A 17,909-nucleotide genomic window follows, 5' to 3' on the forward strand; every position below is an offset into this window, starting at 1 on the left:
GCTGGCTGTGCTGGTCTTCTGGAGGAGAAGCCCACTGTGGGCTCAGAGTCAATTGGGCCCCAGTAATCAATCAGTTGGCAGGGACAGAGGGGCAGGGTTTGATATAAGGGGGTCCCACCTCCACTGGAGGCCACTGTGCTGCTCCCTCAAGTCCCACCGTGTTGATGTTGAGGGGAAAATGGCACTACCCCAATCTCTCATTCCCAGACAGGGGATCTCACACCCACAACTGTTCAGGCAGCCCTCCTAGAATAGTGAGGGCAGTCAGTTCGCTCAGCACCATAGCTTTCCTGCATTTTTTCTTTGGAGCACACCTGGGATTCAAAACCAAAGTCTTAAAGGACCTGGCACTGCACAGACTGTCTCTTGAGTAGAGCCTCTTCTTGCTGTGTTTGAAGTTCTCTGTTCCTGAAAAACAGTCCCATGCCTGCATGGTGCAAGGAATCTATGGTGTAGCACCTCTAAAAGCAGCAAAAAGGTCATAGGCCTTGTCCCCTGCCAATGAAAGGCCTTTTGTTGGCACCTACACGGTCTTTTGTCCTTGGACACGCAAAATACCCTTTTCCAGAAGTATTCCACAAAGGAGAATGTTCTCTCCCAGTGTGCCCGGGAGATCCCCACCCCATGCTATGTACTCCTGGGCCAGCTCCCTCCCTCTCCCCAGAAGCGCACACCACAACTCTGCTCCAGACAAAGTCGCACACTTCCAAAACCTCAGAGCTTGAGCTCCAAATGCCGTTTGAAAAAAACAAAACAAAAAACCTGTGACACTCAGTACTTCTCTCTCCACAGTCCATGATCCAGAGAGGTTTCCCTTTTGTATGAACCTGATGCCGCACTCTCTCAACCCATCTCTCTTTCTCACTTTTGTCTCTCTGTGGATAGGTTCCCTCCCCCTTTGCAGCACTGCTGTTTTTATCTCCTCCAATTCACTTCTACAAACCTCACACCAGCCGAGCTATCTCCCTCCCACTGTGGTGATCCTTCTGACAGTCCACAGATTGATTTCCTGTATGTTCCAAATGATTAGACCTCAATAGAGCTATGTTTGAGGGACAAGGACAGCCCAGGATCCGCCTACTTCTCTGTCACCTGAAGCCCGGGTTTTAATACCCCTGCTGGAGCAGGAAACAAACTGTGAGACTTTTAAGTCAGGGGACTGGTTAGAAATCCCCAGATACCATGGGGAAACTTAAAGGACTAAATAAAATATTCTCCCATTAGCACAAGGAAAAATGTCTATCTTGGTTTTAAGTGAAGGAAACAAAGTTTCTCTAGAGATTTCATAGCTCTGGACATGTATCTTATGCAGGTTTGAGGTTTGAATATACATTATCAGTCCAGGAACTTTAAGCCAACAAATTACCAGAAGAGAAGTCTACATGGTCTAACCTTTAAGAACCACGCAGAAGCAAATGCTAATCCTTTCTGGGAGATGTGCCCTTAAACCTACAAAAGATTCCATAGATAATGACCTTCTGAAAATGAGCTCACAATCCAGACCAATATATACATTTCTTCTTAAAAAGTCATAGAAAAGAACCTGACCTTCTACTTCCTGTCTTCCCAAGCTGGTCATTCTTGTTATGGCCCCACTGATTTACCACTATTCATATGCCCCATGACAATCATTCTTACCCATCTAGTAAGAGAGTTCCTCAAGAGCAAGGGCTGTCTCATCATTTTGGTGTCTACCACACTACAGCTGTTCCATAAATAATCAGAATAAATTATTTTCCTTCCCTTATTAGCTATGTGTTCTTGAGCAAGTTGTACAAAGTCTATGACTCAGTGTTCTCATCCTCAAGGTCAGTGCAGGTAGAGTCCTGCTTAATTCTCATCTCTCTGAATTCTTCTGCCTCACTCTTCTATTTTAAAGGACCCTTGTAGGATACAGAAATGCTGATGCATAGGAGCACATGTACCCCCAATGTTCATAGCAGCACTCTCAACAATAGCTAAAACATGGAAAGAGCCTAAGTGTCCATCAACGGACGAATGGATCAAGAAGATGTGGTTTATCTATACCATGGAATACTACATGGCAAAGAGAAACAATGAAATCTGGCCATGTGTAGCATCATGGATGGACCTTGAGGGTGTTATGCTTAGCGAAATAAGTCAGGCAGAGAAGGACAAATATCATATGTTTGCATGTATAGGAGGATTAGGAGGAACTTAACTGAGGAACAAGGGGGAGAAGAAGGGGGGAAATGGTGGGGGAAAGGGAGAGAGGCAAACCATGAGAGACTCTTGAATGTGGACAAAAACTGAGGACTGATGGATGTGGGGGGGAGGGAGGATGGGCATGGAGGAGGGCACTTGTGGGGATGAGCACTGGGTGTTATGTGGAAACTAATGTGACAATAAAAAAATAAATAAAAAAATAAAAATAAAGGACCCTTGTAATTACACTGGGCCCATCCAGATAATCCAGGATATCCTCCATTTTTAGGTCAGCTGATTAGGAGCCTTAATGATATCTGCAGCCCAAATCACCCTTTGCCATGTAACATTATATAGTCACAGGTTCTAGGGATTAGGACATTAGATATACTTGGGGAGTCATTATTCTGCCTACCACGCTGACAGTAGTTCATCTGATGAAAACAACAACAATCATTTGTTACATAGCACTTTCTATGTACCAGCAGTTTATTTATTTATTTTCAAAGTAAACTCTATACTCAGCATGGGGCTTGAACTCATGACCCTGAGATCAAGAGTCATGTGCTCTACAGACCAAACCAGCCAGGCGCCCACTGTATGCCAGTAGGTTACATTTATCCATTCATTTATTCCTCACAACAATCCTATGAAGGGGCTACTACACTTTACCCCATTTTTTTTTTCAGCCAAGGAATGTGGCACGCAAGCCAGGGAATGTGGGTGGCCCTGGAAGCTGGAAAGGGCAAAGAAATGGATTCTCCCTGGAGCTATCAGAAAAGAACACAGCCCCACCCACACTTTAATTTTGATCCAGTGAGGTTTCTGGTCAATTGAAATATCAGATAATAAATTTGTTGCTTTAATCTGGTAAGTTTGTAATAATTTGCTACATTAGCAATAGAAAACAGATATACAGCCAGTAATAATATTCCCCGTCAAAACACATATGTTTATTAATAGATTTCTCTATGCTAAATTAGAAAGACTTTTATCAGCATTAAGGAAAAACATCCATTGTTGGATGTTAACCTTGAATTTGGGTTTCCTCTTGGACTGAAGAAGTTTGCCCTATGTTAGTACGGTCTCCCAGCCTTGCAACTGAAGATGGTAACAAGCAGTTCCGCCCTGACTGCTAGTCCAGCAAATTACTTGTGCTGACTCGATTTAGCTATAATCAATCAAAACCAAGAACTGAAGGAATGCATACCTATGAGTTTTGATGTGAAACACAGCATCTTTGTTGCCAATGTTTCGTACCAGCAGAATCTTCTGCGTGCTGTATTTGACAGGGCAAGTGGAAAAATTCAGCTTGTCAGGAAAATCTAGGATGGCTCGTGCACCTCTAGCTCTGATGGGTACAATAAACTTTTCTCTTTCTGTTATGCAGGTCAACATATGGGCATAATCCTACAAGAGAAGGGTACAATTGTTATTTATGGAAATGCCAACATGATCAAGATAACTGTGCAAGAAATATGGCCATATGCCAGCTACCTTGCAAAACAACTTAATGTATTCCATGGAAGCTCCTCAAGACAATTATAGATGTGCGTTCAATGAGATATTCTTTTCTGAGAGAAAGAACCGTTCACGTGTCAATGCGTACAAGTCAATGGAGAAGTTTATGCTTCATGTGTTTTCCAGATATTAGTGAGATAGGATGGAAGCCAGTCAAGGGTCAAGTTTTCTTTTCTTTTTTCTTTTCTTTTCTTTTTTTCTTTTTTTTTTTGAGAGAGAGAGAGGGTGCAAGTGAGCAGAGGGGGCAGAGTGGGGACAGAGAGAGAGAGAATCTCAGGAGAGGCAGAGGGAGAGAGAAAGAGAGAGAGAACCAGGGCTCACCCAAAGTGGGGCTCAAGTTCACCTAATGTGGGACCCAAATTCACAAACCATGAGATCATGACCCAGGCCAAAGTAAGATGCTTAACAACTGAGCCACCCAGGCCCCTGAGCCACATTTGTCTTTAGATCAGAGGAAGTTCACACCGGTTCCTCACATCGTCCTTCTAACCCTATTTATCCTTCAAGTCATTATATTAATGGTTCCAATTTATGGTCTCTCTAAGTCCATGATCCCCAACATGACTTTGCATCTTCTCCATCATGATTGTGGTCTATTTCTCCATCCCATGCTTTGATCAGTGGAATGTGGCAGAAATTATGCTGTGCCAGTTCTAAGCTGAGGCCTCAGGAAGTCTTGGGCATTTCTAGTCTTGGTCTTGGAACCCTGCCACTGCCATTTGAATAAACGCTATCCAGCTTATTGCAGGATGAGAGCCCAGATGTTCCAGACATATAAGCCATGCCAGACCAGTGTACAGCCTCAGATGTGTGAGACAGCCCGACCCAGATGAATAGCAGTGCTTACCTAACACATGAGTGGGACCAGTCAAGACTAGCTGAACCAGAGTCTTGTGAGCAATAATATTTATTATTTGAAACCAATGAATTTGGGAGTGGTCTGCTACTATATGCAATAAATAACTGATATATGGCCCAGTTTAAACCTTATCTCTCATGCAAAGCCATCACTGATCATTCTAAATAAAAATGCTGAGGTCCAAGGAATTTATCTTCCCTAGTGTTGGATTTAAATGCAACAGAAATGGTCAATTAAGTTGCCCCTTTGTGTCATTTCATAAGATAGAAAAATAGAATTCTTATCCTCAGTGTACCAAAGAAAAAGTGAAAATGGAATTCTCACCAACAAACAAAAGTAAATATAAAAGGGAAGTATTAATAGTCCCCTCAAGAACAGACCAGAGTCTCAGAAGTTGCTATGAGAAGAATTTGTTATCTAAACCAGGCTTTTTTTTTTTTTTTTTCATTTTAAGCTTTCCCATCATTTAGCAGCAAGGCAACATGGTAAATGTAAAGTCCACATTGAATCTAAATGTCCCTTCAGTAACCATGTAGTAAATAGTATTAAAAGCTGGAGGTTTTAGAAAAACTGGCTTTAACCTTTCGGCATAGAGTGGGAATGGGGATGTGAGACATATAGATTGATGTATAAACCTAGCCATGCACTCAATCCCATGTAACCCACAGGATGAGTATAAAGTACTGGTCTTCTTGATTCATTTATCTATTCAACCATGTTAAGTGTTCAGGGACCAGGTACGGAGCTCGGTGTGCAAATACAATGAAGCAGGAAACACAGACATAGAGCACTTCAAGCCTACATAACCATGGAGATCATGGAAAGTTAATTAAGCATATCTAATATACAATGTAAGACATATAAAAATAAAGATAAAAGAGCCAGGAATGCTCATGTAACAAGCGCTGTGCACCTGCAGTCTCTCTGTCTCCCTGAACTCCAGACTCTCACCCAGCTGCCCAGTTAGCATCTCACTGGATGTTCATCACAAACTTAAGCCGATTAATGCCACTGCCTGCAGTTTGGCACAGACGCCCTGTTGAGGAGGGTTGGGAATGAAATCCAGCGTTCTACTCGCTCCAACTGCATCTGCCCAGAGGGGAAGCCTTTTTCTCATACCCACAAAGGCTCCACAATGCCATCTGAGTCCTGCTCATGGCCTGTTTCCTCACTGCCTCCCTGTCTCAGTACTGCTACCTCCATCGTTCCAGGGGCCTGAACTTAAAACCCTGGAATGAGGCATTCCTGATTACTCTATTTCTCATTTCTTAGTAAATTCTGTAGAACTGACCTTCCAAACACATCCAGACCATGATTATTTCTCATCTCTGTCCTGCCGCCTGGCCCCAGCCACTCCTATTTTTCCTGGGCAGAGTGTATTCTACTTCAGCCCTTGTTTCCTTACAGTCTGTTTTGCACACAAGGCCCAAGGGGTCTGGCTCAGCTTGTTCCTCTGCTCAGTGACCCAGGGTGAGGCCCGTGAATGCTACAGCTGGCACCCCTGTCACTTCTCCGGCCACAGCTTCTCTCCCACTTGCTCACTCTGCTCCACGACAGGTGTCCTTGCTGCTCTTCAAACATGCTACAACTGCTCCTCCTCCAGAGCCTTCAAACCCAATATTCGTTCTGTGCAGAACACACTTCCCTCTAGTCACTCATATAGCTCACTCCCTCACCTCCTTCAAGACTTTGTAAGGCTCACTGCTCACTGTTCACTGAGGCCTCCCTAACAGCCGTATTTTAAACTTACTCCTCCGCCTACTGTGTATCACTACCCAGCCTTTCCTCTTGCTTTAGTTTCCCAAAGCATCCAACATAGCATATATTTTACCTATTTGTTGAGTCTACCATATGCCTGCCCCTAAAATCTCCAACATCAACAGGGACTCTATCCACTGTATTAATTTCATATATCCAGTGCCTAGAACAGGGCCTAGGACACAGTAACCATTCAAAAATATTTGCTGAGAGCACAGAAATGAGTAATGCAATGTTGGGCAGTAGTGAGTGGTGGAAAATGAAGTATCAGGAGGGGATGGAGAGTGATCGCTTGCTTTTCCACATGGCATGTGAAAGGGCCTCCATGAGCAGTGACATTTCAGCAGAGATCTGAGAGAAATGAAACCCAAACCATGTGCGGATGGATGGCACTCTAGGCAAAGGATGATTTGGAGCTAGTGGCCAGAGGTCAGGAAAGGTTAGAGACCCGACAGGGAGGTTGTAGGGGCCAGATCACACCAGACCTTATAAGCTAGTTGGGACCCGAAGATGGCCAAAAGCATGCTGATGCTGAAACCTGATCATGGTGGACCTGACTTATGTTTTAGAAAGATCACTAGCTGCCATGTGGGCAGTGAACTCTAAAAGGCTAAAAGAAGAAAAGCGAGGCCACTTAGGAAGCCCCTGCAACAGTCCAAGCAGAGAGGACAATGACCTAGCCGAGGGTAGTAAATGCTTCATCCAGCATTTGGTGAGTTGTAAGCACTCCTTAAACGTTAGTTGTCATTAAAATGTTGTATTAAATACAATAATTTGTATAAGGCATATGGGAAAAACTCAACTTGTTTCCTCTTATTGTGAGAATAATAATATGATAACCCTGATGATAATAACAGTAATACAAGACAATTTCAGAAAGCAACAAGAGCTTTGAAGAAAATAAAACACGGTAGAGTTATAATGTTGGAAGGGGCTGCTTTAGGTGAGAACAACCAAGCAGGACTTCCTGAGGAGGTGACCTTTGGATGGAGACCTGAATGGCAAAAGGAGCCAGTGAGGTGAGATCTAGGAATGGATTATTCCCGGAAACAGGAATTGGCAAATGAAAAGTTCTTAAGGTAGTAACAAGTAATAAAAATTAATCGACAGTATTCATGAAATGTATTAAAATTGAGTTATTGGACTCTTAGCTCCTCAACTAATTCTGGTTTCTAGACGGTAATACCAGGCTCAAAAATTATGCTATTCAGACATAAGGGAGTACAAATTACATTAAGCATACTTGATCCTAGAAAACCCCACAGAATTCACCAACAAAATAGCCTAGTCTGATTACATCAGAATCCTAAAGAGAGAATACTGTTTTCATTTTTTCTTAGTGGATCAAACTCAGCAAGGAAAGGTTTCGTGGGGAATTAGGAAGTAGAAAGCTACTGGCATATGTGGAAACTTAATATTAACTGAGGATTTGAGAGAAAGAACAAAAGATGCTACTGAATCCAGAATGAGAGGTGATCCCAAAGTAATTTGTTTTATTTTATTCTCTATTTACATGTTCTCTGCTTTGTTCTATGAGGAATTGAAGACAGCTTAAAGTAGTTTAGGAGGCTAATTGAAATATTCACAGAGTTGTTTTCAAACCTTTTGAAATTTCAAATGAGGAAGATTTAAAGTTCGATCTGAATTACATGGTTTTTTTTTCATAATCAATTCACATAGTCATAAAAGAATATGAAGGAATTCTTTAAACTCCATAAAAATGTATTCTAATCTCTGAAGTTCTGTATTTAATATGACTATGTTAGATTATGTAATATACAATTATATATTGCTCTACTGGCTTAAAATTAATTCAGATGCAATGCCTGGGGAGGCTCTGTCAGCCTTCAAGCTAAGCAATTACTTTAGTTTATATACTCCCTTCCATTGTATTTAGATTCAGAGCAATTAGGTCACTGTTCAGAGCCAAAATATTTATTCCAAGCTCTTTCCCCTCTACTGTGAGAGACACGAATCACTTTCTATCCTAAAATCTTATCCTTTATAAAAATGCTCTCCAGATGAAACATCCAGTCTACTTTTTGTCCATTTGCCTTCCTTCAAACATGCCTACCCCCAAACTTTAAAAAATCAGCAACAGAATATGAAAATGGAAGATCTAACTTTCTGAGAAATGGAAAAAAATGAATCTTGATTTTACATTAGCTCCAGGATAGAAAGCAAACACGGCAATAATTCTGTCCTTTAAAGTCTCAGGCAAAGGAAAATGGTATCATCTCCTGCAGCAAATGACCCTTGAGACAAAGGCAAGCATGGCCAAAGTGGTTAAACCCTCACAACCCTTTTTTTTTCTCTTTGCCTTTTCTCCACTCCTACACTTGATGGGAGAATGGCTCACACAGAGCAAAACTAGAACTAGATTTGATTAGGACTCAGTGAATTTAATACTTGGTATCCCCAGAAAATGTTATAAATTCCCCAACTGGTTAAAATATTTATTATATAGTATCTTCTCAATCAGAAACACATCCTTCGAAAGAGAATATTCAGCTCTGAAGTCCTAATCAGTTTAAAAATGAGACTGGTTAGGCACCACGGGCCTTATCCTCTACCACTCTGACTCTTCTTTTGACTTAGCTGGGTCTCAGCTTCCTAGCAGCAGCTATATTTCTCCATCTAATCAAAGAGAATGACCTCTGACCTTTGGTGTGAAAAGAGACTTGAGACTTCCAAATTTATTTTGACCATTTTTGTCCTTAGTGTACAATGATAATGTGGTTACTTCATGATTCATGTAGAAGTTATCCACTTAAGGTAATTAATTTCCTCTGTAACTTTTTGCTTTCCATGTTACCCCTAGATCTACTAATCCACCTATACCTATACCACTGTACTCTGCCTTCACTCCTGTTTCTAAGGTCAAACCCTGTCCTTGTATATTAGATCTCAATCCTTTTAGCTCACTCCGTGATTTTCCTGAAACATCAACGTTCCCTCTTTACTGAACATTCACACATCCGCATAAATAGCTTCCTCTTAAATATTAAATAATCTACTTTTGAGCCCAACAGCCACCTCCAGCCCCATTTTTCCAATTGCCCTTTACAGCAAAACTGCTCACAGATATTATTTATACTCAATATCACCACATCCTTGCTGTCCATTCTCTCTTCAACTCATCCCATTAGGTGTCTACACAACATTCCACAGAATCTCTTCCTGCCAAGGTCACTTATGGCCTTGCCAAAGCCAATGGCTAATTCCACATCCTTATTTTATTCTACTTTTCATAGCTTCGGACATAATCCAAAGTTGATCTCTCCTTCCTTTTTGAAATACTGTATCCATTTGCGATTCCAGGGCACTGTAATCTTCTGGTTTTCCTCCTACTTCATTACCCCCCCTTCCTCTTAGTGTCATCCTCCTTTTCCCAACCCCTCCTTTATGTACACTCACTCTCCACACCACCTCATCCACCCCTTGGTGGAAAGTGTTATCTTTCACATGATTTTCAAATCTACATCTGTAGCCAACATCTCCCTTTTGCCATAGATAATTGTGCCTAGCTGCCTATTTGGTATTTCCACTTGGGTGTCTAAAGTGAAAATCCAACTTAACATATAAAAACCAGATTTCCTGGGGGCGCCTGCGTGGCTCAGTCAGTTAAGCATCTGACTTCGGCTCAGGTCATGATCTCATTGTGATTTCAAGTCCTGCTTTGGGGTCTGTACTGACAGCTTGGAGCCTGGAGCCTGCTATGGATTCTGTGTCTCCCTCTCTCTCTGCCTCTCCACAACTCACGCTCACTCTCTGTCTCTCTCTCTCTCAAAAATAAACACTAAAAAACACTAAACACAAAATAAATACTATATATATATATATATATAACCTAGATAACATAAAATATGATAGCATTTTTCTAGTCTTCTTAGACCACAGTCTTTAAATTTCATAGTAACAAACCAGGAAAACTATTTTGACCACAGGTTATATATTCCCTTAAAGCATAAATGAGCAATAAAATTGCTCTTCAAACCACCGTGGTCATTTCCATATGACAATTCTATAGTAAAGAGATGCTTTCTTAAGTACAAAAANTTTTCATTCTCCCTTTAATAGTAAAGACACAAATTTAAGAGGTCAAGAATATATATAATATACATATTTAAATATGTATTTATATATATAAATAAGTATATATAAACACATATAATAAGTATATATTTAAACTAGGGAGATATGAATAGTGACTGGATATTTGATGATACTGTCATTTTTTAGGCATGATAGTGGTATTGTGGTTATGTTAACTTTTTAAAAGGTCCTTATCTTTCAGAGACAAATAATGAAGTACTTGCAGATGAAATAATATGATGTATGGGACTTAACTAAAAAATCCTCTGAGCAGGAGCAGGATAGATGAAACAAGATTGGTCATATGCTGATAACTTGAAAATCTGGATGATGACAGTTCGTTCTGGCTTTACGTAAGGTGCAAGCTTCCATAATCACAGTATTTTTTACACTTTTTCAGTGGCTTCCTATCCCATTTTGCATGGCTTCTATGACCCTTCATGACTTTGCCCTCTGCATCCTGGTCTCCTACCATTTTCCAGCAGGTTCCTCCACTCCAGCTACATGCCTTCCTCACTTCTCTGCACCTGCTGTCAAGCGTGCTTCAGTCACAGACCTTTCTACTTGCTATTCCCTCTCCCTGACAAAAATCTTCCCTCAGGTCTTTGCATGGCTTAATTTGGTTCTCTGCTCAATGCTGCCTCTTATAGAAGTCTTCCCTGATCCTTCTACTGAAAACAAACAGGAGCCCATCACTCTCTATTCTCTATCATGCCAATATTTGACATTAAATTACACATCTGCTCATTATTTATGAGGAACATAAGCTCCATGAAGGCCAAAGCTTGTTTTCTTCTCCAATGGATCCTGGCTCATACAAGTAGGCCTGGCACAGAGTGAATGAAAGAATATTACTCATTTTTAATATCTTTATTTGGGTACTAAACTATCAAGAGTTCTTCATAAAGAGAATTTCCAACATTCTCATTAGCCTTATTATGAAATGATATTTATCACATCCAGAATGCTAAAAAAGTAGTCACATAGACTCACTGAGGATATGAAATTAAATGGAGAGAAACAAGAAGAAGTTAACATCTAATACATTCATGGCACAAAAAGATACTTGAGCCCTTTTCATATGCTCTTGCTTTTATTATCTGTAGGCCATCCTCAAGTTGAAGAAATCTTCTTATATTTTCTTGAGATTAACTTTTACTTACTTATCTTACTCAACAAATATTTACCACATGCTTATTTGTCAGGCATTGTGCTAGGCACCTCGATGACAGGGGCGACCCAGACAGGCTTAGGGAAGGCTAATTCCATGCAGGAAGAAGACAAAATCTCTATCATAATGTTTGCCAACCAAAATTGTTACCTGTGGAAAATTTTATGGTGTCCACAATTTAATTAAAAATGATGGCCATATAGTTCATTATCATTGTACATTTAGATAACATAAAATATGGTAGCATTTTCTAGTCTTCCTGGACCACAATTGTTAAATTACATGGTAACAAAACAAGAAAACTATTTTAACCACAAGTTATATATTTCCTTAAAACATAACTGAGCAATAAAATTATTCTTCAAACCACCATGGTCATTTCCATATGACAATTCTATAGTAAACAGATGCTTTCTTAAATCCGAGAAAATACACAGTTTTGCTTTCCTACAAAAGCCTAGTATTTTTCATTCTGCCTTTAATAGTAAAGATACAAATTTAAGAGGTCAAAAAAAGTGCCAGGCTCCAGAATTTTATAGTGTTATGATAACACTGACTTCTATTTCTACCACATTGACATACACTAGGATTATTAGGTTAATAACATATCCAATCATTTTTTAAAATGTCTCTGTGACAAGAAGAGATAAGGAAAGCCAAAGTGAATCTGCTGCACCTGTTATCTGAGCACTTGGCATTCTTAACAAGTTAAATCCCCAGGAAGCCATATTAAAAGATGACAGGAAAAAAATGTAAATTACATTATCATCTTTGACATACTAATATACATGGGTGCTGAAAATCCAATTGAAAGGGTACTGGCTTATTAAGCTGTGGCATGCTGCAATTTACAGATCTCACCCTCCAGATGTGAGGAGGGTAAATGAGAATGGAGTGTGCTCAGATCAGCAGGGGATAAGGAAGAAAAAATACATACGTACATTGGCTATCAATTTAGCCAACTGAAGAAAAAGTGACAGAGTGAAAAGACTGACTTCTATTTTTCCTAAAATAAATCTGAGTCCTCTGCTACATTCTGGAGCAGCACTAAAGGCAGCATGGGTAATCCTAGCTGGTCATTCTGTGCATGGCTCTACTGGCTTTCCAACAGTGAGTGAATGCAGATGACCAAACGGCTGGAAGAAACCGAGGGTGGGGCCCTGCTGTGGTGCAAGGATAACGGGATCTCTGCAGGAAAAGGGGACCAAAACTAGCAGCAGGCGCTTCCCCAAATTCTCACCATCCAAGACAGTCAGCAGAAGGAGAAATCACTTTGTTCTAGAGAAACATATTCTGTAAATTTTATTATAGCTTAGAGTCCAAATCCAACACAAAATCTTAAGGTACCTGAAGTTGAATACTTAAATTTCTCATAGGCAACCAGTATTCTCACTCTCTGTCTCCTCATACATGCATGTAGCCTTTGAGAACTTTCAAATCCTTAGAAGAAACAGCAAAACAACTTACAACTTAATTTTTTTTTAATTATAGGTTTCCCAATAGACAGGCAGTGTTGGTGAAAGGTTAAGCGGGAATAAAAAAACAAGGAGTAAGATAAGCAGGCATAAAATACAGCAAAGTAATAACCCTCAATAGGAATGTTAACATTTCATATTTATATAATAAACACAACATACCTAAGATACATTTCAATTATTTATTTGCTATACACATAGGCAGTAATAAAGTCTTTCACTTTGTTTTTAGCATTTGATTAGGGAAAGTTTTAAACATACACAAAGAAAACAAATGAGTATAACAAATCCCATGTACCCACAGCCCAGATTCGACAAATATTAACATTCTGCCATTCTGGCTTCCTCTATACCTCCATCTAACCCCCTTTTCCTCCTTCCACTGTTGTTATTTGATAGTTTTTAAGGTAAATTTTAGATATATTAGAAAGCATAAGTATTAAAAGTATAAGTTTAACAAATGAATTAATCTACATACCCCACACACTTATCACAATATAAAATATTACATCTCCTAAGAAAGTTCCATGTGTCCATTTCTCAGCCAGGCTACCTACAGGTAGAACAACAGTTATCCAACTGAAGACATATTTTCTCCAGCACAGGAAAAAAATTAAGGAAATCCAAGTCCGCAAAACCAGCAAGCCTTATATTTCTATATTTCAAGCTGCACAAAGGCTTCTAATCATCTTCCTACTGAAATGACAGTGTAGGAATTTCATAACCAAACTCAATCCAAATACCATTCTCTTCACAGACAGTATTCAGATTCAGACACTGCAGGAAAGGGGGGGGGGGNGATAACATGTAACAACAACAGTAACGTCAACCCCCCAACCACCATCACCACTACTTCTGGAGCTATTTATCTTTTCATTTATTTCAATAGTACCACAAGCAAAATTACAGGTCCACAAGCACAACCCGAGAAATAAAATAATAATACCACAAAGTGGCAAAATAATAACAGTAGCATTATTCTAAAAGAATTTCTAACCACTCACTACAGTGATACATGCCTGGCAGACCACATTATATTCTCTATCCCTGCTCTCCAGAAAAGTAACAGCAGCAATAGTAACAAGACACTAGTCATGGCATTAACAGCAGCTGACTTGTATTAGTGATGAAGACGCAAGGATTCAAAGCTAGTACTTTGTGTCTCTATCATGCTTTTTTGATTCTAACCCTAATCGTGCAAAACAGATAAGCACACACACCATTAACACCATATATAACCTGACATTTTGTTATGTTTATTTGAGTCTTGTTTTTCATCCTGACTCCTTCGATTATGCTGGTAAAACTCCTTTCCTCCTCCTCACAAGTCCCTACTTCAGCCCACAGAGAAGAAAGCTCAATTTACAGTTTTGCACTCCTGGAAAAGGGCTAGGGAGGAAGCCTCCATTCTCAGTCCCCCATAACTGGTCCTTCCTTCCAGGAGGAAGTGGAATTTCTATAACTTAGAAGGGCTTCAGAATGGACTGGCTTCCCCACATCTGGAATGGTGCTGCAGGGAAAGGCCTCTTTTCAAACTCAGGCTCTTTTTAGCAGCCTAGGTGCAGACAGGGCTAAGCATATCAGGCTGGTCTCTGCTCTCAGCTCGAGATGCTCCATTCAAGCGTGGGTGGAGCTATCCACATGTCAGCCCTTCAGGGCCACTTATCTACCAGTCACTGGGGTGGAGGACACCCTGTCCAGGCCTCAGGTACTGGCCACATTCTTTGCCATTAATGAGACTGATACTGTGATCAATATTTGGATCTTGGGTCTCTTTCCTGAACTAGTTAGAATCCAGGGAGGAGGGATGCAACTAACTACAATCCCAAACTTCCAAGAAGCCATAATCTTTATGCTTTGCCTCAGCTCACCGTATCTGGACCGCACCTGTTCCTTTTTGGTGACCCTGTGGCTGACAGTCAAATATAAATATTCTGAGGTAGGGGAGGGGGTTGGCAGAGCACCCAGAAATATTACCCTTCTTTATACCCTGGCTGCTGACAGCTTGTGTAAGCCCTCAGCTATGGTTGATGATTCTTCCCTCATTCTCAGGGGTGGACTATCCCCTTCTCTCAGCCATCCTGACCACCACTCTAACCACCATCACCAGCATCACCACTAATATATCAACACCAACAACACCACCCTCAACAACAACACCGCTGCCACCAACACCATCAGCAACATGACTACCAACACCACAACCAATACCACTAACAGCACCATTACCAACGCATCCAAGAATGTTCAGAATTGCAAACTGCTAGCGGCAAGTATTCAACTACTTTCTTACCTTGTTCTCCTCCGGAGTGAAGAGGACTCGGAATGTGGATGGCACTCCTGGAGCTACTTTGTGGCCAATGTCTTTGGGGCTGATTACTTTAAAGTATGGTGAACTTTCTTCAACAACTTTCACCATCCTTGGAATCTGCAAGAAAAACACACCATGATGGCCACTCTGCCTGTGGAAAAGCAGAAGCAAAAGCACAGGCTTTGGAGTCCACCAGGAAATCTCCATCTACTACTTACCAGCTTCGACCTAGATCAAGGTTAACTTCTGTCTCCTTAATTGTGAGAAGAGATGACTCATTCAGTGCATTTGAGCTTTAATTTTTTAAAATTATTATTCACTTTTATCATTACTGCAAGCCTTTGTTCATTTTATCATTTAAATGTGACATGTTAGCCTAAGTGTCCATCAATGGATGTGGATCAAGAAGATGTGGTTTATCTATACCATGGAATACTACATGGCAATGAGAAACAATGAAATCTGGCCATGTGTAGCAACATGGATGGACCTTGAGGGTGTTATGCTGAGCGAAATAAGTCAGGCAGAGAAGGACAAATATCATATGTTTGCACATATAGAAGGATTAGGAGGAACTTAACTGAGGACCATGGGGGAGAAGAAGGGAGGAAATGGTGGGGGAAAGGGAGAGAGGCAAACCATGAGAGACTCTTGAATGGTGAGAAACAAACTGAGGACTGATGGATGTGGGGGGCAGGGGGGAGATGGGCATGGAGGAGGGCATTTGTGGGGATGAGCACTGGGTGTTATATGGAAACCAATTTGACAATAAACTATTTGTAAAAAAAATAAGTAAATGTGACATGTTAGAAGGGGCACTGCTTGATCAGGTAAAACCCCACCCATAGGGTAGATATCAGCTGTATTTCTCCTCGTTTAAGAACTGCTCTGGGAGAAGGAATCACACTTACTGCTCTCCTGCTATGGACCATCCACCATACATGATGAGCTGCTTAATCCTCTCAATAACCTCTGAGCTTCATTATGACCTCCATTCTACAGGTGGGGAACAAGACACTCATCCTTGGTGCTATAGCTTTGCCCTGTCCCAGCTTCACTCCACCTTCCCTCTTGGGACTATCCTAAGTAGATACCACTGTGCACAAGAACATACAGCAAGCAGCACAGGGTTCCCAGGCCAGTGTCAGAGTGGCTTCAGACAGTTCCATTCTCTTCAAGTCCTCCTCTGTTCTGCTTGCCTTGCCCGGAGCACACATCTCTGTTTATCTAAGACAGTCTAAGCGATAAAGGAAATAACAAACGTTAAGGAGAACCTAGAGGTTCTAGGAACACAAGAAAAGGGAAAAGACTTTTTTTTTCAGACTCTGAAGGGGGCAAAAGAAAGTGAATATAGTTAAGTATGAATGAGAAGTCTCAGGGAAAAAATGAGAACAAAAGAACCCCCACAACCTCTCAAAACTGAAATCCAGATGGGCAAGGGAAGAAGAAATGCAGAGAGATCAAATTTAAGGCTAATCTTAAGACTAGACAGTGGGGAGGCAGGGAAGAGATGTGTGCAAATCTGATAGGAGCTCAACGGGCATGGCTGGTAGGGGGAATGTGCAGTGTCATTTACAATGTGCAGAATGATACTACATAAGCTTTCTGGGAATACTTTTGGTAAGAGCATAATTATGGATTAAAAAACTAGAAAGGAAAACACCAACAACTCTAGAAATAAGAACAATAATATTGGTTTAGTGCTTCCTATGCGACAGGTGCTGAGCTGAATACTTTACAAGCATTATTTCATTTAATATTCCAAACAACCTACTGAAATGGGTGCTATTAGTATCCTCATGGCCCGGAGAAGTGAAGTGACTTACCCAAGGTCTGCAGAGAGACAGATGAGTTTGAAACTAGGGTCTGGGTGCTAATAATTATACCCCAAGTACAGTTGTGCTCTGGCTTGTACAGTGCTCATAACTTACTCTCATCTTGTGTGTGAGAAAGATAGAGAAATAATGACCAAATGGGCTCTGTAGTTTATATTCAATGCCACTGAGGAAGCAAATAAATAGTGAAAAGCACAGAAATTCTATCCCAGCAGTTCTTTACAAGTCCATGAACTAAGGAAGCAGAGAAGCAGGCTTATATTAGCTACCTAGTACAAAGGTCTTGAGAGACACTCACCCATGAACAAACCTGCCTAGCCTAGAGAAGTCTATCTGCTTTGAGTAGCTGGACTTTCCCTGGAGGGGAACCCTCCTTTCACGAGGTCCATCAGTGCAGCAGCACCTACGCAAGAGGTGTTGGGTTACCCATGAGAAGTGAGTGCCGTCGGGCAGACAAAACTGACACATGCCCTATACCCCTTTACTTGCTCATGTATACCCGCTGGGAATCATAGCTTGTTTAGGGCTAAGGAGTGACCAAAGTACCCTTGGGCCAGCTCCTCTCTGTCTTTAATAGCCTTAAAATACCTGAGCAAGAGTCAAAAAGTCATGGTGCGGGGGAAAAAGAGAACTGGAAGTGACAAAGTGACTTGGTTGGCAGCTCTACATGAAAAGAGAGAGCCCTACTGTGTATGTAATGTATCTCTTCTTAAGGTCT

The 17,909-nt window shown here is 40.9% G+C and overlaps 1 protein-coding gene across 1 annotated transcript in view; it reads right to left on the minus strand.

Moving 5' to 3' along the window:
* Window positions 1-17,909, minus strand: part of HYDIN (HYDIN axonemal central pair apparatus protein) — a 334,542-nt gene that overhangs the window by 305,767 nt on the left and 10,866 nt on the right. Inside the window, exons 4-5 of the mRNA XM_077756337.1 lie at window positions 15,339-15,473; window positions 3,377-3,576 (exon numbers count right to left, since the gene is read on the minus strand). Coding sequence (XP_077612463.1) covers window positions 3,377-3,576; window positions 15,339-15,473 — 335 coding nt within the window. The remainder of the gene's footprint in view (window positions 1-3,376; window positions 3,577-15,338; window positions 15,474-17,909) is intronic.

The sequence above is a fragment of the Crocuta crocuta genome, unplaced genomic scaffold (genome assembly GCF_008692635.1).
Source record: "Crocuta crocuta isolate KB4526 unplaced genomic scaffold, BGI_CrCroc_1.0 scaffold388, whole genome shotgun sequence".
NCBI classification, from domain to species: Eukaryota; Metazoa; Chordata; class Mammalia; order Carnivora; family Hyaenidae; genus Crocuta; species Crocuta crocuta.